The sequence below is a fragment of the Carassius gibelio genome, chromosome B7 (assembly GCF_023724105.1).
Source record: "Carassius gibelio isolate Cgi1373 ecotype wild population from Czech Republic chromosome B7, carGib1.2-hapl.c, whole genome shotgun sequence".
Classification (NCBI taxonomy): Eukaryota; Metazoa; Chordata; class Actinopteri; order Cypriniformes; family Cyprinidae; genus Carassius; species Carassius gibelio.
Window position 1 is genome coordinate 31,197,663 of NC_068402.1, and position 13,690 is coordinate 31,211,352.

Consider the following 13,690-nt stretch of genomic DNA (forward strand, 5'->3'; position numbering starts at 1 on the left):
TCAGGGATGCCAAGTACCATTTAATTAGAACAATAAACTGAAATGAAAAGTCTAGCATTTACTCAACGTAGACTGAATGTAGACTGAAACACATATGATATTTGTTCTTCTGTGGAAAATAAAAGGACCTATTTAGCAAGCATTTTTTTTCTTTGTAGGTATGTCCAGTATGTTCAGCTATGCCTTGGGGTGACCCCAGCTATAAGAGCTCCAACTTCCTGCAGCATCTTCTCCACCGGCACAAATTCTCCTATGACACATTTGTGGTAAGAAGGCAAAAAGCTTATACTTTTAGATTTATGTATTCTCCATTTTGTATTCTAACGCTCTGTTCCCGATACCATGTGAATAAACATCCATATGTGTTATGGTATTAAGAATCTGGGAGGGAAATGGACTTAATAACTAAATTAATGTTATAGTGCAAAACACTGAAATAGTTCTAAACTAGATTTGTTTTCTTTATGCAATAGATGAACCTGTATAAAGGTGAAGTATGCCATTTCTTTGCTACTAGTGTCACCTGGTGGAATTACAAAAATAAAGCATATTTTAAAGGGATAGTTCACCCACAAATGAAAATGATGTCATTAATTACTCACTCTCATGTCGTTCCTAACCTGTAAGACCTTTGTTCATCTTCGGAACAAAAAGTTAGATATTTTTGATGAATTCCGAGAGCTCTCTGACCCTCCCATAGACAGCAAGAATCCTAACACGATCAAAGCTCAGAAACGTACCAAGGACAACGTTAAAATAATCAGTGGTTCATCCGTAATCTTTCAAAGCTACAAGAATACTTTTTGTGCACAAAGAAAACAAAAATAATGGCGTTATAATCACGATAATCACGTTGGGTTGGTTGATCGGCAGTCTCTAAAAAAGGAGATCTAAAAAAAAACACTAAAGCTGATGATGCTGCCCTGAGAGGTTTGGCGTGACATGCAGCGGCACTGTCTCACCCTCTGTCCCTCTCCAGTGCAAGTGAAATAATTAATTTTTTTTTTTTTAACTTTTATATTATATACATTAGAATTATATAATATTATTTTTCCTTCATCACTAAATCATCACTAAAGTTTATAAATTGCATTTATTTTTAATTCTTGCCAGTTTTTAACCATTCAGTGCTCACGCAATCTTCTGGAGACCATATGCTTATGTGGACACACATTAACGCCAGGTTCACATTACTCCGTTTACAGTGCATAACTGGTGCATATTTTTTGCGGTGCACATGTTAATGGATTACATTTTTTTACTGTACACAGTTATGGTCTGGCAGTGTGTTCATTAGCGGTGCATCTGCTGTTAGGGTTAGGTTAGCTAATCCAGTGCCCAAATCGTTTCTGCACCAAGTCTATTGCTGCACTGCAAGCACTGAATTAGAGTAACAGCGCATTGTTTGCTGCAAATATGAATGTGGATTGACACAGAAATGTAGTAATTACACGATAAATTATTATTATTAAAGTCTACTGTGTTTCACAGTCAACACAAATGTTTTAGGTTTAAAGGGAAAGAGCACTTTCCGATAAACAAGGCAATAATAGATGGCACTTGTGGAGGTAGGAAAACACAGTTCTTTATAAACTGCAGGATTGCTTGTAATAAAGATTTAAATGCAAAAGAAAGGGCAGTAGAGTTTAGGACTGCACAATTAATCAGAATTAAATTGCAAAGTCATTAAATTGTGATTAGTCAGAATCAGTTCTGTGATCAGTAGTACATCTCCATCCAAAGGCCAGAGGGTGCTCTCCCACTGAAAATCTTTATATGCTCTGAAGAAGAAATCCAGGAAATGCCTATTGCTGCAGCTGAATAAACAGAAGATTTAGAGCTTTAATTGATTCAACGTGACTAATAATAACACGACTATGACAGTATATTTTTTATCTTCAACATAATAAAGTATATCTATAATGAAATGCTAATTGACATAGCCATTAACACTGCTTAGAATACAATGAAATACTGTGTGCATTTTTGGTGTCCTGTCCTGTCCTGGAGTTGTCCCCAGAAATGTCCCCATTTTACAGCATGTTCAAAACAACCCGCAAATATAATGGAAAAGCCTGACCAATTTAGATAGCTGGCTATCATATGATTGGGATTATTTTCACCAGCAGAGGGCGCTGCGAGCTGATTACTTGGTCGCAAGCCACTATTGTAGCCATGAAAAGCTTGAACTAGAGGGGAGCACTATTATGACTATTATCCAAGGATGTATGCTATCACTGAACCTCTGGTTATCCAGTGACCCCCAGGAAAGGCTGGATGACAACCAAGACAGATTGGTGACACTGGAGAGATAGTTGACCTCCGGGAAAGACTGGCGTGGGTGCATAGGGCCAGCAACCCTATGCACAGCACTCGCAAGAGGGCACCAAACAAGCTACGGAAGTTTCACATGAGCAATACCACCAGAGTCTCCCGAGAGGGAGGGAGGATGAGAGACTCAATTGGGATGGATCTCACGGTAATGGCTAGGATAGGATCAACGATGCAGAGAAGGCTCACTCAAATGACCATAACTGGGAATATACCAGATGTGAAGTGCTCCTGCGGTAAAATCTGCAAAAACTTAAGGGGCCTCAAAATACACCAGGCTAAGACTAAGTGTGGGAGAGAGGAGGTGCAGCGCACAGATCTAGTATCTGGTGAGACGTCGGAAAACCCCAACCAGGAAGCACCCCACAGTGTTGGAGATTTCTTAGCACCTCAGTCTGCTGCACTCATAATGAACGCTTCACCAGATAGACCACCCCAGTCTGAACCCAAGAAGGAGAGGATGAAGTGGCCAAAAATATCAGACACAAAGGAATGGGCCACTCTTGATCAGGATCTGAACCAAATCCTCGAAGTCACAACAACGGGGCCTGTTGAGCAGAAAATAAACACGCTCACAGAAATCACGTACAATCTAGCTAAGGAACGTTTCGGTAGAGTAGAAAGGAAAGGAAACAACAAGGCAATGAAGCAAACAAACAGAAGAGAGAGGGAAATTCAAAATCTGAGGAAGGAGATGAAGAACCTAGTGCTGAGGAAAAAGAAGGGATCAAGGAAATCACAAGCAGCCTCCGAGAGCACCTCAAAAGGCTTAGAAAGTTTGAAGGAATGAGGAAATTGAGAAAGCAGAGAGAGAAAAGGAGGGCTCAGTTTATAAAAGATCCCTATAATTTCACCAGATCCTTACTGGGAGAAACAAGATCTGGGAGCCTGAGTAGCCCGAAGGAAGAGGTGGAGGCATTTCTCAAAAAGACACATAGTGATCCGTACAGTGGCCTTGAACTGAACGAAAATCTAGAAGTTGGGACAGCTGACAGCCCCTCCATTATGTTCAATGCCAACGAACCAACATGGAAGGAAATCCAGGAGGTGGTAAAAAAGCAAGGGCTGCGTCTGCCCAGGCCCCAGCTGTATACCCGATAGGGTGAACAAGAAATGTCCGAATCTCCTCTGCCACCTCTAGAAGCTGCTTAAAAGGATCTGGAAGAAAGGGTATGTTCCATCGAGCTGGCAGAAGGCTGAAGGCTGCTTTGTGCCTAAAGAGGAAGGCTCAGTGCATATTGGCCAATTCAGAACCATCTCTTTTCTCAGCACGTAGTGCAAGATCTTTTTCTCAGTGGTGGCAAAGTGAATGTCCACATACATGATCGATAATGGATATCTCAACACCTTGAACCAAAAGGGAGGAATCTCAGGCTTTGCAGGGTGCCTGGAACACACGGGAGTCCTCAGCTAGATGATACATGAGGTCAGGATTAGGAAAGGGGACTTGACCGTAGTCTGGCTGGACCTGACCAATACCTTCGGAACCATCCCTCATGATCTAATCCAGACAGCTCTAAGACACTACCAAACTACCATACAGTAATTGATTTATAATTAATTTAACATAAAATGCTCATTTAAACATGAGCATTTTATGTTAAATTAATTATAAATCATGTTTAGTGATGTTCTTAACAGGGAGTGGACTTTTTATACCCCAGGCTCTTTGCTACAGTTACTATTTACAATTTTTTCTGTGTGATTTTCAGTGAATTGTATAAAAGAAAATTATAGATAATGACAAGTGAGATTTCAGTGATATTTTGACCACTGAACTAGGAAATCTGGTTACCTTACCTGAGTTACTCTGTTTAAGAAGCCACATCATCTTACAGAAGGATTTATTTTAAACACTACGTTATGCAGTGAATTTGGAGTAAAAACGTGTTTATTAAATGTGGTATTTTCACATGCTCTCACATGTAGCAGCATTTACTACACAGAGCCCAGTTCACTGAGAAGATACGCAAACAGCTGTCATTATCGCAAATTATTTAATCAATTTCATTATCCTACGCTTATATCGTCTGCGATTATGAACACAATTTTGCATAGCTTGTCAGAGAACTGACAAGAGAGCTCTGTGTAGTAAATGCTGCTTCACCTGAATTCAGGTGATGGAGATTTATTACTAATCACAGAACCGACTTTACTGACAAAATGTAGTAAAGTAAAGCTGACTATTTCTGTCTATGATAAGTTTGTGATGATGTAAGAAAAGTAGTTTAAATGTTTTGCCAATATATATTAATATATAAATCTAGAAGTAAATGCAAAAGTAAAAAGCTTTTAATAAGTGTTATATTTTTTGTATTACTGTACTGTGTAAAAAAAATTGCCATGCTGAAAAATCATTTTCAGTGACAATGTTTGATTTTGAAATCAAAATAATGAATAAATGTTGTTTGTGGTAAACAGCCATGGATCAGTAGCGGACTCGGTCACCTAAGAGGGGAATTCCGATAAAATTCAGGCCCTGAATAAATCTCAAAAATTCCTGATTGGAGAATCTATGGATCACTATAAATAGTTAAAAATTATCAAAAGAAGAGGTATCTGTGATCGGTATTGGCAGATTCTGTTTTATGTGATCACAATCAGCCTCAAAAATCCAGATCAGAGCACCTCTAATGCAATGTATGTGCAGGGATATATTGCTTATGTTCAGATCAAACCGTAAATAACATAAGCCGTGCGTCCACATACAGTGCTGCTGACACAGAACAGAATACGTATATGGTACTCTCCAAAATGGTGCCAGGGTGACGCGGAGGAGACAAACTGTTTTCTTTGTGCACAAAAATTATTCTTAGTTGAACCACTAATGTCACATGGATTATTTTACCAATGTCCTTGTTGCGTTTCTGAGCCTTGATTGGGTTAGGATCCTTGCTGTCAATGGGAGGGTCGGAGAGCTCTCAAAATTCATCAAAAATATCTTAATTTGTGTTCAGAAGATGAACAAAGGTCTTACAGGTTTGGAATGATATGTGGGTGAGTAATTAATGATATAATAAAATTTTGGGGTGAAAAGAAGCTCTGCAAGTCTTGACTGAAACCCATATGTTCCATCACATTCCTCCATCTTCTAAAAGCACTGCCACTGTTTACCCTTGTTTTACCTGGTTGCCGAAATTTTCTCTTACAGAACTGTAACCAAATCTGAATTTGCTTTTCCAATGAGACATAAGATATTTTGCATAAAGAAGATGAGACCATTAAGTGGCATTATTGCTATGACAATCACATTTTCCCTCCAAAATTTTAATTACTGTAATACATGTGGACACGTTGTTTTATTTTGTGTGTGATGAAATTCCCTTCTTCTCTCAAAGGTTATACAGTAATTTCTCTACAACAAATTTTACAGCTGAAATGTAAAAAAAAAATGTAATGGTTGTAAATGTTCTTCCTTTTCTTTAAACAAAATGTAATTTCTTTTAATTCTGTGGCGTTTTCTGACCTAGGTGTGTTCTTTTTCTGTTTTTATGTGTCTGAATGCAGGACTACAGTATTGATGAGGAGGCAGCTCTGCAGGCAGCACTGACCCTCTCACTGTCCGAGAGCTGAGAGTCTGACATTATATCCTGCTCCACAGACACCTCTCACCTGTCTTGTTTTAGGCTGAATATTTTCATTGTTTTCCTCTCACTCTACCTCTCTTCGCGTCTATATTTCCGAGCTACACTCCAGCTAGATGCTGAAGTAGCTCTATAGCTTGTTTGTCAGTTGCATAACATTTGAGCAAGGTTGTCACTTCCTGGATTTTAAGGGAAGTAGCTTCTGGTTGTTTATCATAATCATCATCATGGTAAACATCAAACCACCAACCAACAAAACAGTGATGTATGCAAAAAGTCAGTCAAAGGAATAGATAAATTTCACCGTGCTTACTCGTTGTTCTTCCTATTGTTTTCTATCCAAATGTGACATAGACCCGGGCAATGAGTGAAAATCAGTACAGAGGGATCAGCGCTCAAAATATTCAAGCGAAGCTGAAAAGTGAACTTTGTTGGGGTTGGCTGTCCTCGTGATGAACTCTCATCTTTAGGCAATACCAGTAGAGAATAGAGAGAACGAGTGATTGATCTTCAGCATCCTCATTATAACTCATTTCATCATTTATGGAATTCGGAATACCATCTGCCCTTTTTTAATCAAGAGTTGATGTGAATACTTGCACTTGTCACAGTTTTCTACATGTCTGAATTCTAGTATTGTTGTTATTTTATAGTTCAGTAACAGAATATTGACAGGACCGCATAATCTGCTCTTAACTTGCGACAGTAATATTTTCTAAGAAGCCTCAGATAAGATAAAAATTTATATTTTTTTGGGAAAAAAAAAGTTTCAGTTTTAAATGGTGCACTAATAATAAAATGGCAAGCTTCTAGAGGTGTGCTGAAACGTTTTATCTTTTAATGTATCCATTGCTACTGTTCATCTGTATCACTCACTAGTGCTGACTTCAAGTCCTTTGGGAGATTTTTATTTACAAGTTCCATAATCTTAATTATAATGTGACGTGAAATCCAACGATTTTGTCAGAATAAGGAAAGTGTCCTTCTCTCTCGATCATTTAAAGATAAAACAATGAAAGCTTTTTAGCACATATTTTATCATTCGTGTACTCCCACAGAAAATGATGTGAAATTTTTGCACACTTAGTAATCACCAGGTGGCCAAAGATTGATTTAGTTAGCCCGCTGGTTGAACTTACACCCTCAATTCCAGCTTCTGCCATGATTCTTGTATTGAAAGGCTAGACTAAATACAATTGTTCCAAAATGACTTGAAATCAGCATCGATATGGAGAAACATCAGAACATCCTAACAGGAAGTGAAAAGTGTGTAGTTGTACACTTTGGCCACAAAGTCATTCAAACTTTTTTTTTTCTTTTTTTTTTTTGTCTTTTACTACTACTGGTACGAGGTTTGTACTTTGTTAGCGTTGAATCCAAGCCTATGTACAGTGTTAAGAAGCACTGCTGTTTAGAGGAGCACTGGTGTGATAGGGTTACAGACATACCTAAACATATTTGAAGATACACCTTGAGTTGAGTGTTAAAAGAGAAACATACTCGACACAGGTACACAAATGTAAATGCAAAAGCATAGCACGATGTTAATGATCTTTGTTTTCCTTTATCCAAAAGTATCTAAAATATGTAAAACCAAACATGTTTCCTAGGAACTATTCAGGAATTTTGTTGTTATAACAGTATAATAACTGTGGCATTAACAAACCACAGTACTCAGAATGTGATAGTCACCTGCAAATTTTTGTGCTGTTAAACTGGATGTGTTTTAAATAGCTAGATAGAAGCATGTTGACTTTTATCATACAAGATTCTTGTCAAACTGTTGTTTCGCCATGACCATTCTTAAAAGAAAACTGCCTCTAGAATAAAACCGCTTAGGCTGATGTCTGCTATATTGCCATTATGGTAATGAGGTGAATAGATACTTATATTATGAATTGTGCTCTGACACATTTTGGAATCGAACTATAGCTTGAATCATTTGCGTTTATGTACCTGCATAGAGTTTGTTACAGGTCTACGATGACGTGCTTCAAGCTTCTGAGTTTCTGTGACACTCTTAGTTTGGCAGATTTGTTTGATGCTGGTGCATCATTACGCATTTGATGTAGATTTGATAACTCTGCCAGGTGTAGTGGTTTTGATATATTTAAAGCCAAACTTGACAAAAGAGTGGAAGACGGTTAGAGCTGGTTGGGATTTTTTTTTTTTTTTTAAATTACCAACTTTTTAAAGAATGAGATGATATTTCAACTTGTGATTCATTTCTGTGTTTATAAGAGTGTTTGTTTAATCTATTGCAATAGAGCTATTGTGTTTATCTCCGTTTTGTGAATTGCTGTTATTTTAGCAAGGTTAAGCGTGTCATCACAATCATTGTCTAATCTGAAACTCAGTGGCCAGGAATGAAATAGGTTTGATTTCTGTAAAGATCTACAGCATGAGAGTAACCCTCCATGACTGAAATTGTGTGATGTGAACAGTCATTTGCTTCCGTAAATATCTTGCTGTCAGTTTCAAATCATTTAGAAAGTTTAATGTGTAATCACTTAGAGTGATCTTTCTTGTATGGTTTTCTAAAAAGCCATAGTAGAGTTTGTATTGATTTCTTTGAAAATGACACTGTCCTAATGGGATGACACAATCTTCCGTGCTAACATCTTTGGCCGTTCAGCTTGGATTCATTTGGATTCAAGTTATGAGCATTGCCCCCCAAGAGTACAATCTCAAAGATGTTGTCTGATTATTACAGTAATTCTGTTTGAGAGTGAATAACCATCAAGTTTGTTTTGATTTGCTTTTGTATTTTGGGTTTTCCACTTTCAGTATGGACAGACAAGTTACAGTACATCTCTGGAAGTTTGTCACATCTCACTGGGACTCAGTGTTGGATGCCATTTGTCCTTTGATGTACATTTGTACTGAATACAGAGCCGTTTATAATTGTGTAAGGCCTTCTGGGTAATGTTGGAATGTGATTGTTGGTATTTATTAAGAGGCCCGAAAAGAGGCTTATACAATCATTGTATAAGTGATCACTTTTTTTTAATTTTTTAGATTGTACATAAAATGGCAAGACTGCCACACTTTTTTGTGGCTTATGTTGAAATTTGGATTAAGGTGCAATCACCCTTTCTGCTAAGATGCATTTTAAAAACATTGCACTTTAATTAACTCAAATGTCTTTTGATGATTGAGTAGGAATTTTGTTCCAGTTATGTTATGTGACTTACTGCCAAATGTATTTTACAAGAGGCAGATCATTTGTCATGTGAAAAAGGTAGGGCAGATTACATAAATAAAAAATCAAACATTTTCTGAAATGCTGTCACTTTTCAGGTGTTATTTGCAAAACACAATGGCAAAAAAAAAGAAAAGAAAAAAATCTGCGCATTAGTAAAAACTAAGCAAAAAGAACTTCTTCAATAGTTTCCGAACAAGAATTGCATACTGAATATGTGTACATTGTAATTGATGGCAGTATGTTTTTAATTGGCTTCTTTTGAGGTTTTACATGGCCACTGTATTTTTTGGGTTTGTTTTGAAAGATGAAGATGAAATTGAAGAGTAGAAAGTAGAAAAAGACAATTGAGTTTCCCAGTATCCCAATGTTTTTACTCAATAATGGTGTTTTTTTTTTTTAAGTGTCTAAATATAGTGCTCAAACAATATTCATGTGCACAGCTGTAGCATAGTATGTTTTTTTTTAAGTGAAACTTTTGATATTGTACATCACAGCTCTCCAGTTCTGATACCTTTGAGAATGACCTTAAAATGTATATTTTTCACTCTTTTTGTATTGTAACATCAATGCATACCGTCACAGATAAACATAGAGGACTTCTGCATTTCATGTGTTGGTTGACGGCTGTCCACCAGAACAACATAAACAACCAATGGATGGCTCACAGTCAGATTGACACTTCACTCAATAGTGAACAGTGGCTCACAGCTGAAGTAACATCTTATTATCACTGGAACAGTAAACGTTGGATGCTTGAGGATGAAACGTGGCGAACTTGTAAACATGTGATGGACCCACTACTCAAGAGTGATGTTAATGAAGGCACCCGCTCAGCGCATCTGTCCAGGAAACTTTACTGAGAAGCTGTGTTTTGTGCTGCCACAGGCAGAGGGCACCACCGCAGTGCTCCGGTTGCGGCAGGACCGGCTTTTGTGTGTTTGCTCGGTGTGATTATGCATTCACGACTATGAGTAATAATGAGATAACAGTAATAACATTGCTGATGTTAATGATGGTGTGCATTTTTGAAGCTGTAATACTGACTGAGGTTTAATAGGATACTTACACAGTGTATTTGTAGCAGTTTTCCCCCCTTAATAAAAACACAGATGCACCCATCTTTAATGTTGTGATCTTTTGGTGTAAAACACTGTTTTTCTACAGAAGGAATGAAAGAGATCCTTTAAAAAGTGTAAATAGTCTGACCCAGCTTGAATATGGAAATATGTTTATTAAGCTGTGCCGTATTACCCAGTGTTCAAAAACAGCTTTTATCACCCTATTAATAGACAAAATTTATACTGTATCCCCTGCAGAACCAGTTTCATCAGTTGTTACAGCCTTGCAAAGTGCTTGTAGTTATTTAATATGTATTATGGGAAACTTTTCACTAAGTTTAGAATTTATATATTTATAGTCTCAAAACATAATAAACTCTGGTAGGATCACTTTGTTCCCATCTGCCTCATAAGAAATTATTCAGAGCAAAATGGCAACTAGTCTAAACCAGTAACTTTATTCTTTAAAGCTAAGAATATAGTAAAAAAATAAGAATATACTTATTACTTTTTAAAAAAAAAAACACTTGTATTTATTGCACTATAAACGAGAACGATAAACAACTGTAATTTTATTATTTAACTTCTTGTTAGTTCATGTTAGTCACTGTAAGAATGATTAGTACCCTAAGTGTAAAGTGTTACCAGTTGATTTAATAACAGTAAAAATAATAATAATAGTAATAAATGTTTCTTTGGTGAAGGGGGGGGGCCTGAAGTGTCAGGTGAAAGTGCTTGATGTTCAGCACCACCATAAAAGAGATGCAGTGCTTTGGAGCGGTGCCACTACTTGACCTCAGAGGTTAAAGGGCACAGAGTGAAACACAAATACAGTGATCAACCTGTGTAGCAACAAAAAAAATCCAGATGGCTGAATGTCAGGAACAGGCCTCTAAATGTTACCGTGCTGGACCTGTTCTGGGAAACTTATTTTCCACAACAAGTGGACAGATATAACCAACTCTTGGCCCCTCCTTACCAGAGCAGAAGAGCGCAGTGCTGGTGCTGCTGGGGTAACAAGTGCAATGCATTACTGTCATGCACTGTGTGTCAATGGGTTGTAAGAGCTTGATATTTATACACTCCCAACACTCAGTGTGGAAAATATTCTGTAAATCTCAGCGGCTGTAAGGCTGCTCTGAGATCCCCTGTAAAAATATCTCCCTGGAATCTGTTTGATAAGCTAAATATAGGTGAGCCTTGCCTTAACCGTGGGTAAAATTAGCTCCTGGAAATGTAATAGTGTCCCACTATGCAGCTTAGTTATGAGCTTATTATAAAAAAGATTTTCTTGTGTTTATGCCAGAAGAGTTTGTATAGATTTGTAGCATTGATGGAATAAACTAATGTGAATTTATAACATTAATGTATCTGACTATGGACCAGAAAACAAGCCATAAGGGTCAATTTTTTAAATGGGCATTTATAATTAATCTGAAAACTGAATAAATAAATATTCCATTGATGTATGTATATTTATGGTAGGACATGTACAAAATATATTCATGGAACATGATCTGAAAAAATAAAATAAATAAATATATTAATAAAGTTTTGATCCATAGAATACCTGTGCAACTTATACTGCAGCTGGTTTTGTGATCCAGGGTCATGTATATATACATTTATGTGTAAGCATTTCACTTTTACCTATTATACTGAACTCTGAACAAATCCACAGTTTATTTTTTATTTTATATTTTTTATAACCTTAATGTACCTTGAAAATCATACTTGCAAATATACACAGCATGTCATCTCTTTGTTTCAGCCATAGTCCTTGGCACTGATAATCTGATGCAAATTCCTTCTTTTTTGGATGGGCAAGATACCTTTTAACCAAGTAATTTCTTCAGTGCTTTCTTTACAATACTTCTCAATGTCTGTTTGTGCCATAATGGTATATTTCTTCTGCACTGGTTTGTAATGCATTTCAAATTGACCCACTGATAAATGGCATGTAAAAACTTCCTTTCTGAGACTTCATCCTAAATCACATTCTTCCCTCCTACTGTATGTAGATAAAAGTTCAGAGCTTTCGCTGATAAAATTTCTGGTATTTGATAGAATCTATGATGCCATGTATCTAAAAAAAAGATGTCGAGGACCTCCCAGAGAAAAATAGGCCCATAATTTTATAGATCTTTTTTAGGCTTTCTGATCAGTGTTCCCAACTAAGATAAAACAATGTGTTTTATATGGAACAGTCTGTTGTCCAGTGGTGTCACAGTGTCTGGTTTGTGTATCTCTGTGTGTCCACTGGAGTTCTCACTTCCCCATATGGTCTCCCCACTTCAGGAACTGTTATCATACTAGCCTTTATCTGGACTAATCACTGTTCATTGCACACAGCTGGTCCCACTCACATTGTTTGCACCTGTCTATATATACCCGGTTTGTTTCTGTCATTGTTATAGAGTCCTTGTCTTATATCACTCTGTATTTCATGTTCCCTTGCGGATATTCATGTTTCTTGTTGACTGCTTACCTGGATTTTGACCTTTGACCTTTGACAGGATATATGATATTTGGATTCCCCTAATAAACACTGCATTTGGATCTTCTTCTTTGTGTGCATTCCGTGACAGAAAGACTCCATCACACCTAGATCCAGCGGTCTGGGATTTCGAATCTGTTCCCCAGCCACCATGGATGAGTGGAGGAGGAGACTCCTGAAATTAACCACCCTTCATCTAAGTGGGTGTGAGGTGGGTGACCGGGCTCAAGTGTTTTAGACCATGGCAGTAGGGCTGGATTATGATGCAGCGTTGAAGGACTGAATAACTGCCTTGATGACCCTCTGCCTCAGTGGGAGATGAAGGCGCTTGAAATCCTGGACTTTTGAGGCTTCACCAAAAACCTACACCATCGTAATCAATGGGATACACCAGCCACAACCGTCTCTCCAGACATGATGGTTGACTCTACGCCTGTGTCTCCAGACAAGATGGCCACCAGCCCAGCGCCACTAAACAAGATGACAGCCAAAGTTGACCTTCAAGAGTCAAGTCAGGTCCCCGTTGGCCTTCCAGAGTCAAGTCAGGTCCCCGTTGATGTTCCAGAGTCATGTCAAGCCACAGTTAGACTTCATGAACAAAGTCAAGCCACAGTTGATCTTTAAGAGCCCAGTCTAATCATTACCAATCTTCCAGAACTTCATCACTTCTCAACAGATCATCCAGAGCCTCGTCATGTCTCAGCTGAACTTCCAGAATCTCCTCACATCCTGTCTGTTGCACCCAGCAGTGTTCTCTCAGCCTGTTGTGTTGCTGTCAAGGAGACTGTTATTGCTGTGGAACCTCCAGAGGTGGCGGAAACTGCTGCAGAATCTTTGGAGGTGTCAGTAGTACCCATCCATGAACTCACCGCCTGCCCTGTCATGGTTATGAAGGCCATTTGGGAATCCCCTCATCATGGCCACAGAGGCCAGCATTGACCTGTTCATGTTCTCTGTTTCAGTCCTACCTGACAGACTTGCTCTCCTGTGCCATTGACTCCGTTGTGGCGGTTCT

The 13,690-nt window shown here is 38.0% G+C and overlaps 1 protein-coding gene across 2 annotated transcripts in view; it reads left to right on the plus strand.

Annotated features, from left to right (window-relative positions):
• LOC127961980 (E3 ubiquitin-protein ligase RNF166) overlaps nucleotides 1-10,238 on the plus strand; it is a 55,534-nt gene extending 45,296 nt beyond the window's left edge. The window contains exons 5-6 of one of the 2 annotated variants that reach the window (XM_052561309.1): nucleotides 159-266; nucleotides 474-641. In XM_052561309.1, coding sequence (XP_052417269.1) covers nucleotides 159-266; nucleotides 474-626 — 261 coding nt within the window. In that variant the 3' untranslated portion in view covers nucleotides 627-641. Of the gene's footprint in view, nucleotides 1-158; nucleotides 267-473; nucleotides 642-5,838 lie in introns of those variants that run through there. The other variant, XM_052561310.1, reaches the window with a different exon arrangement.
• The last annotated feature ends 3,452 nt before the right edge of the window (nucleotides 10,239-13,690 follow it).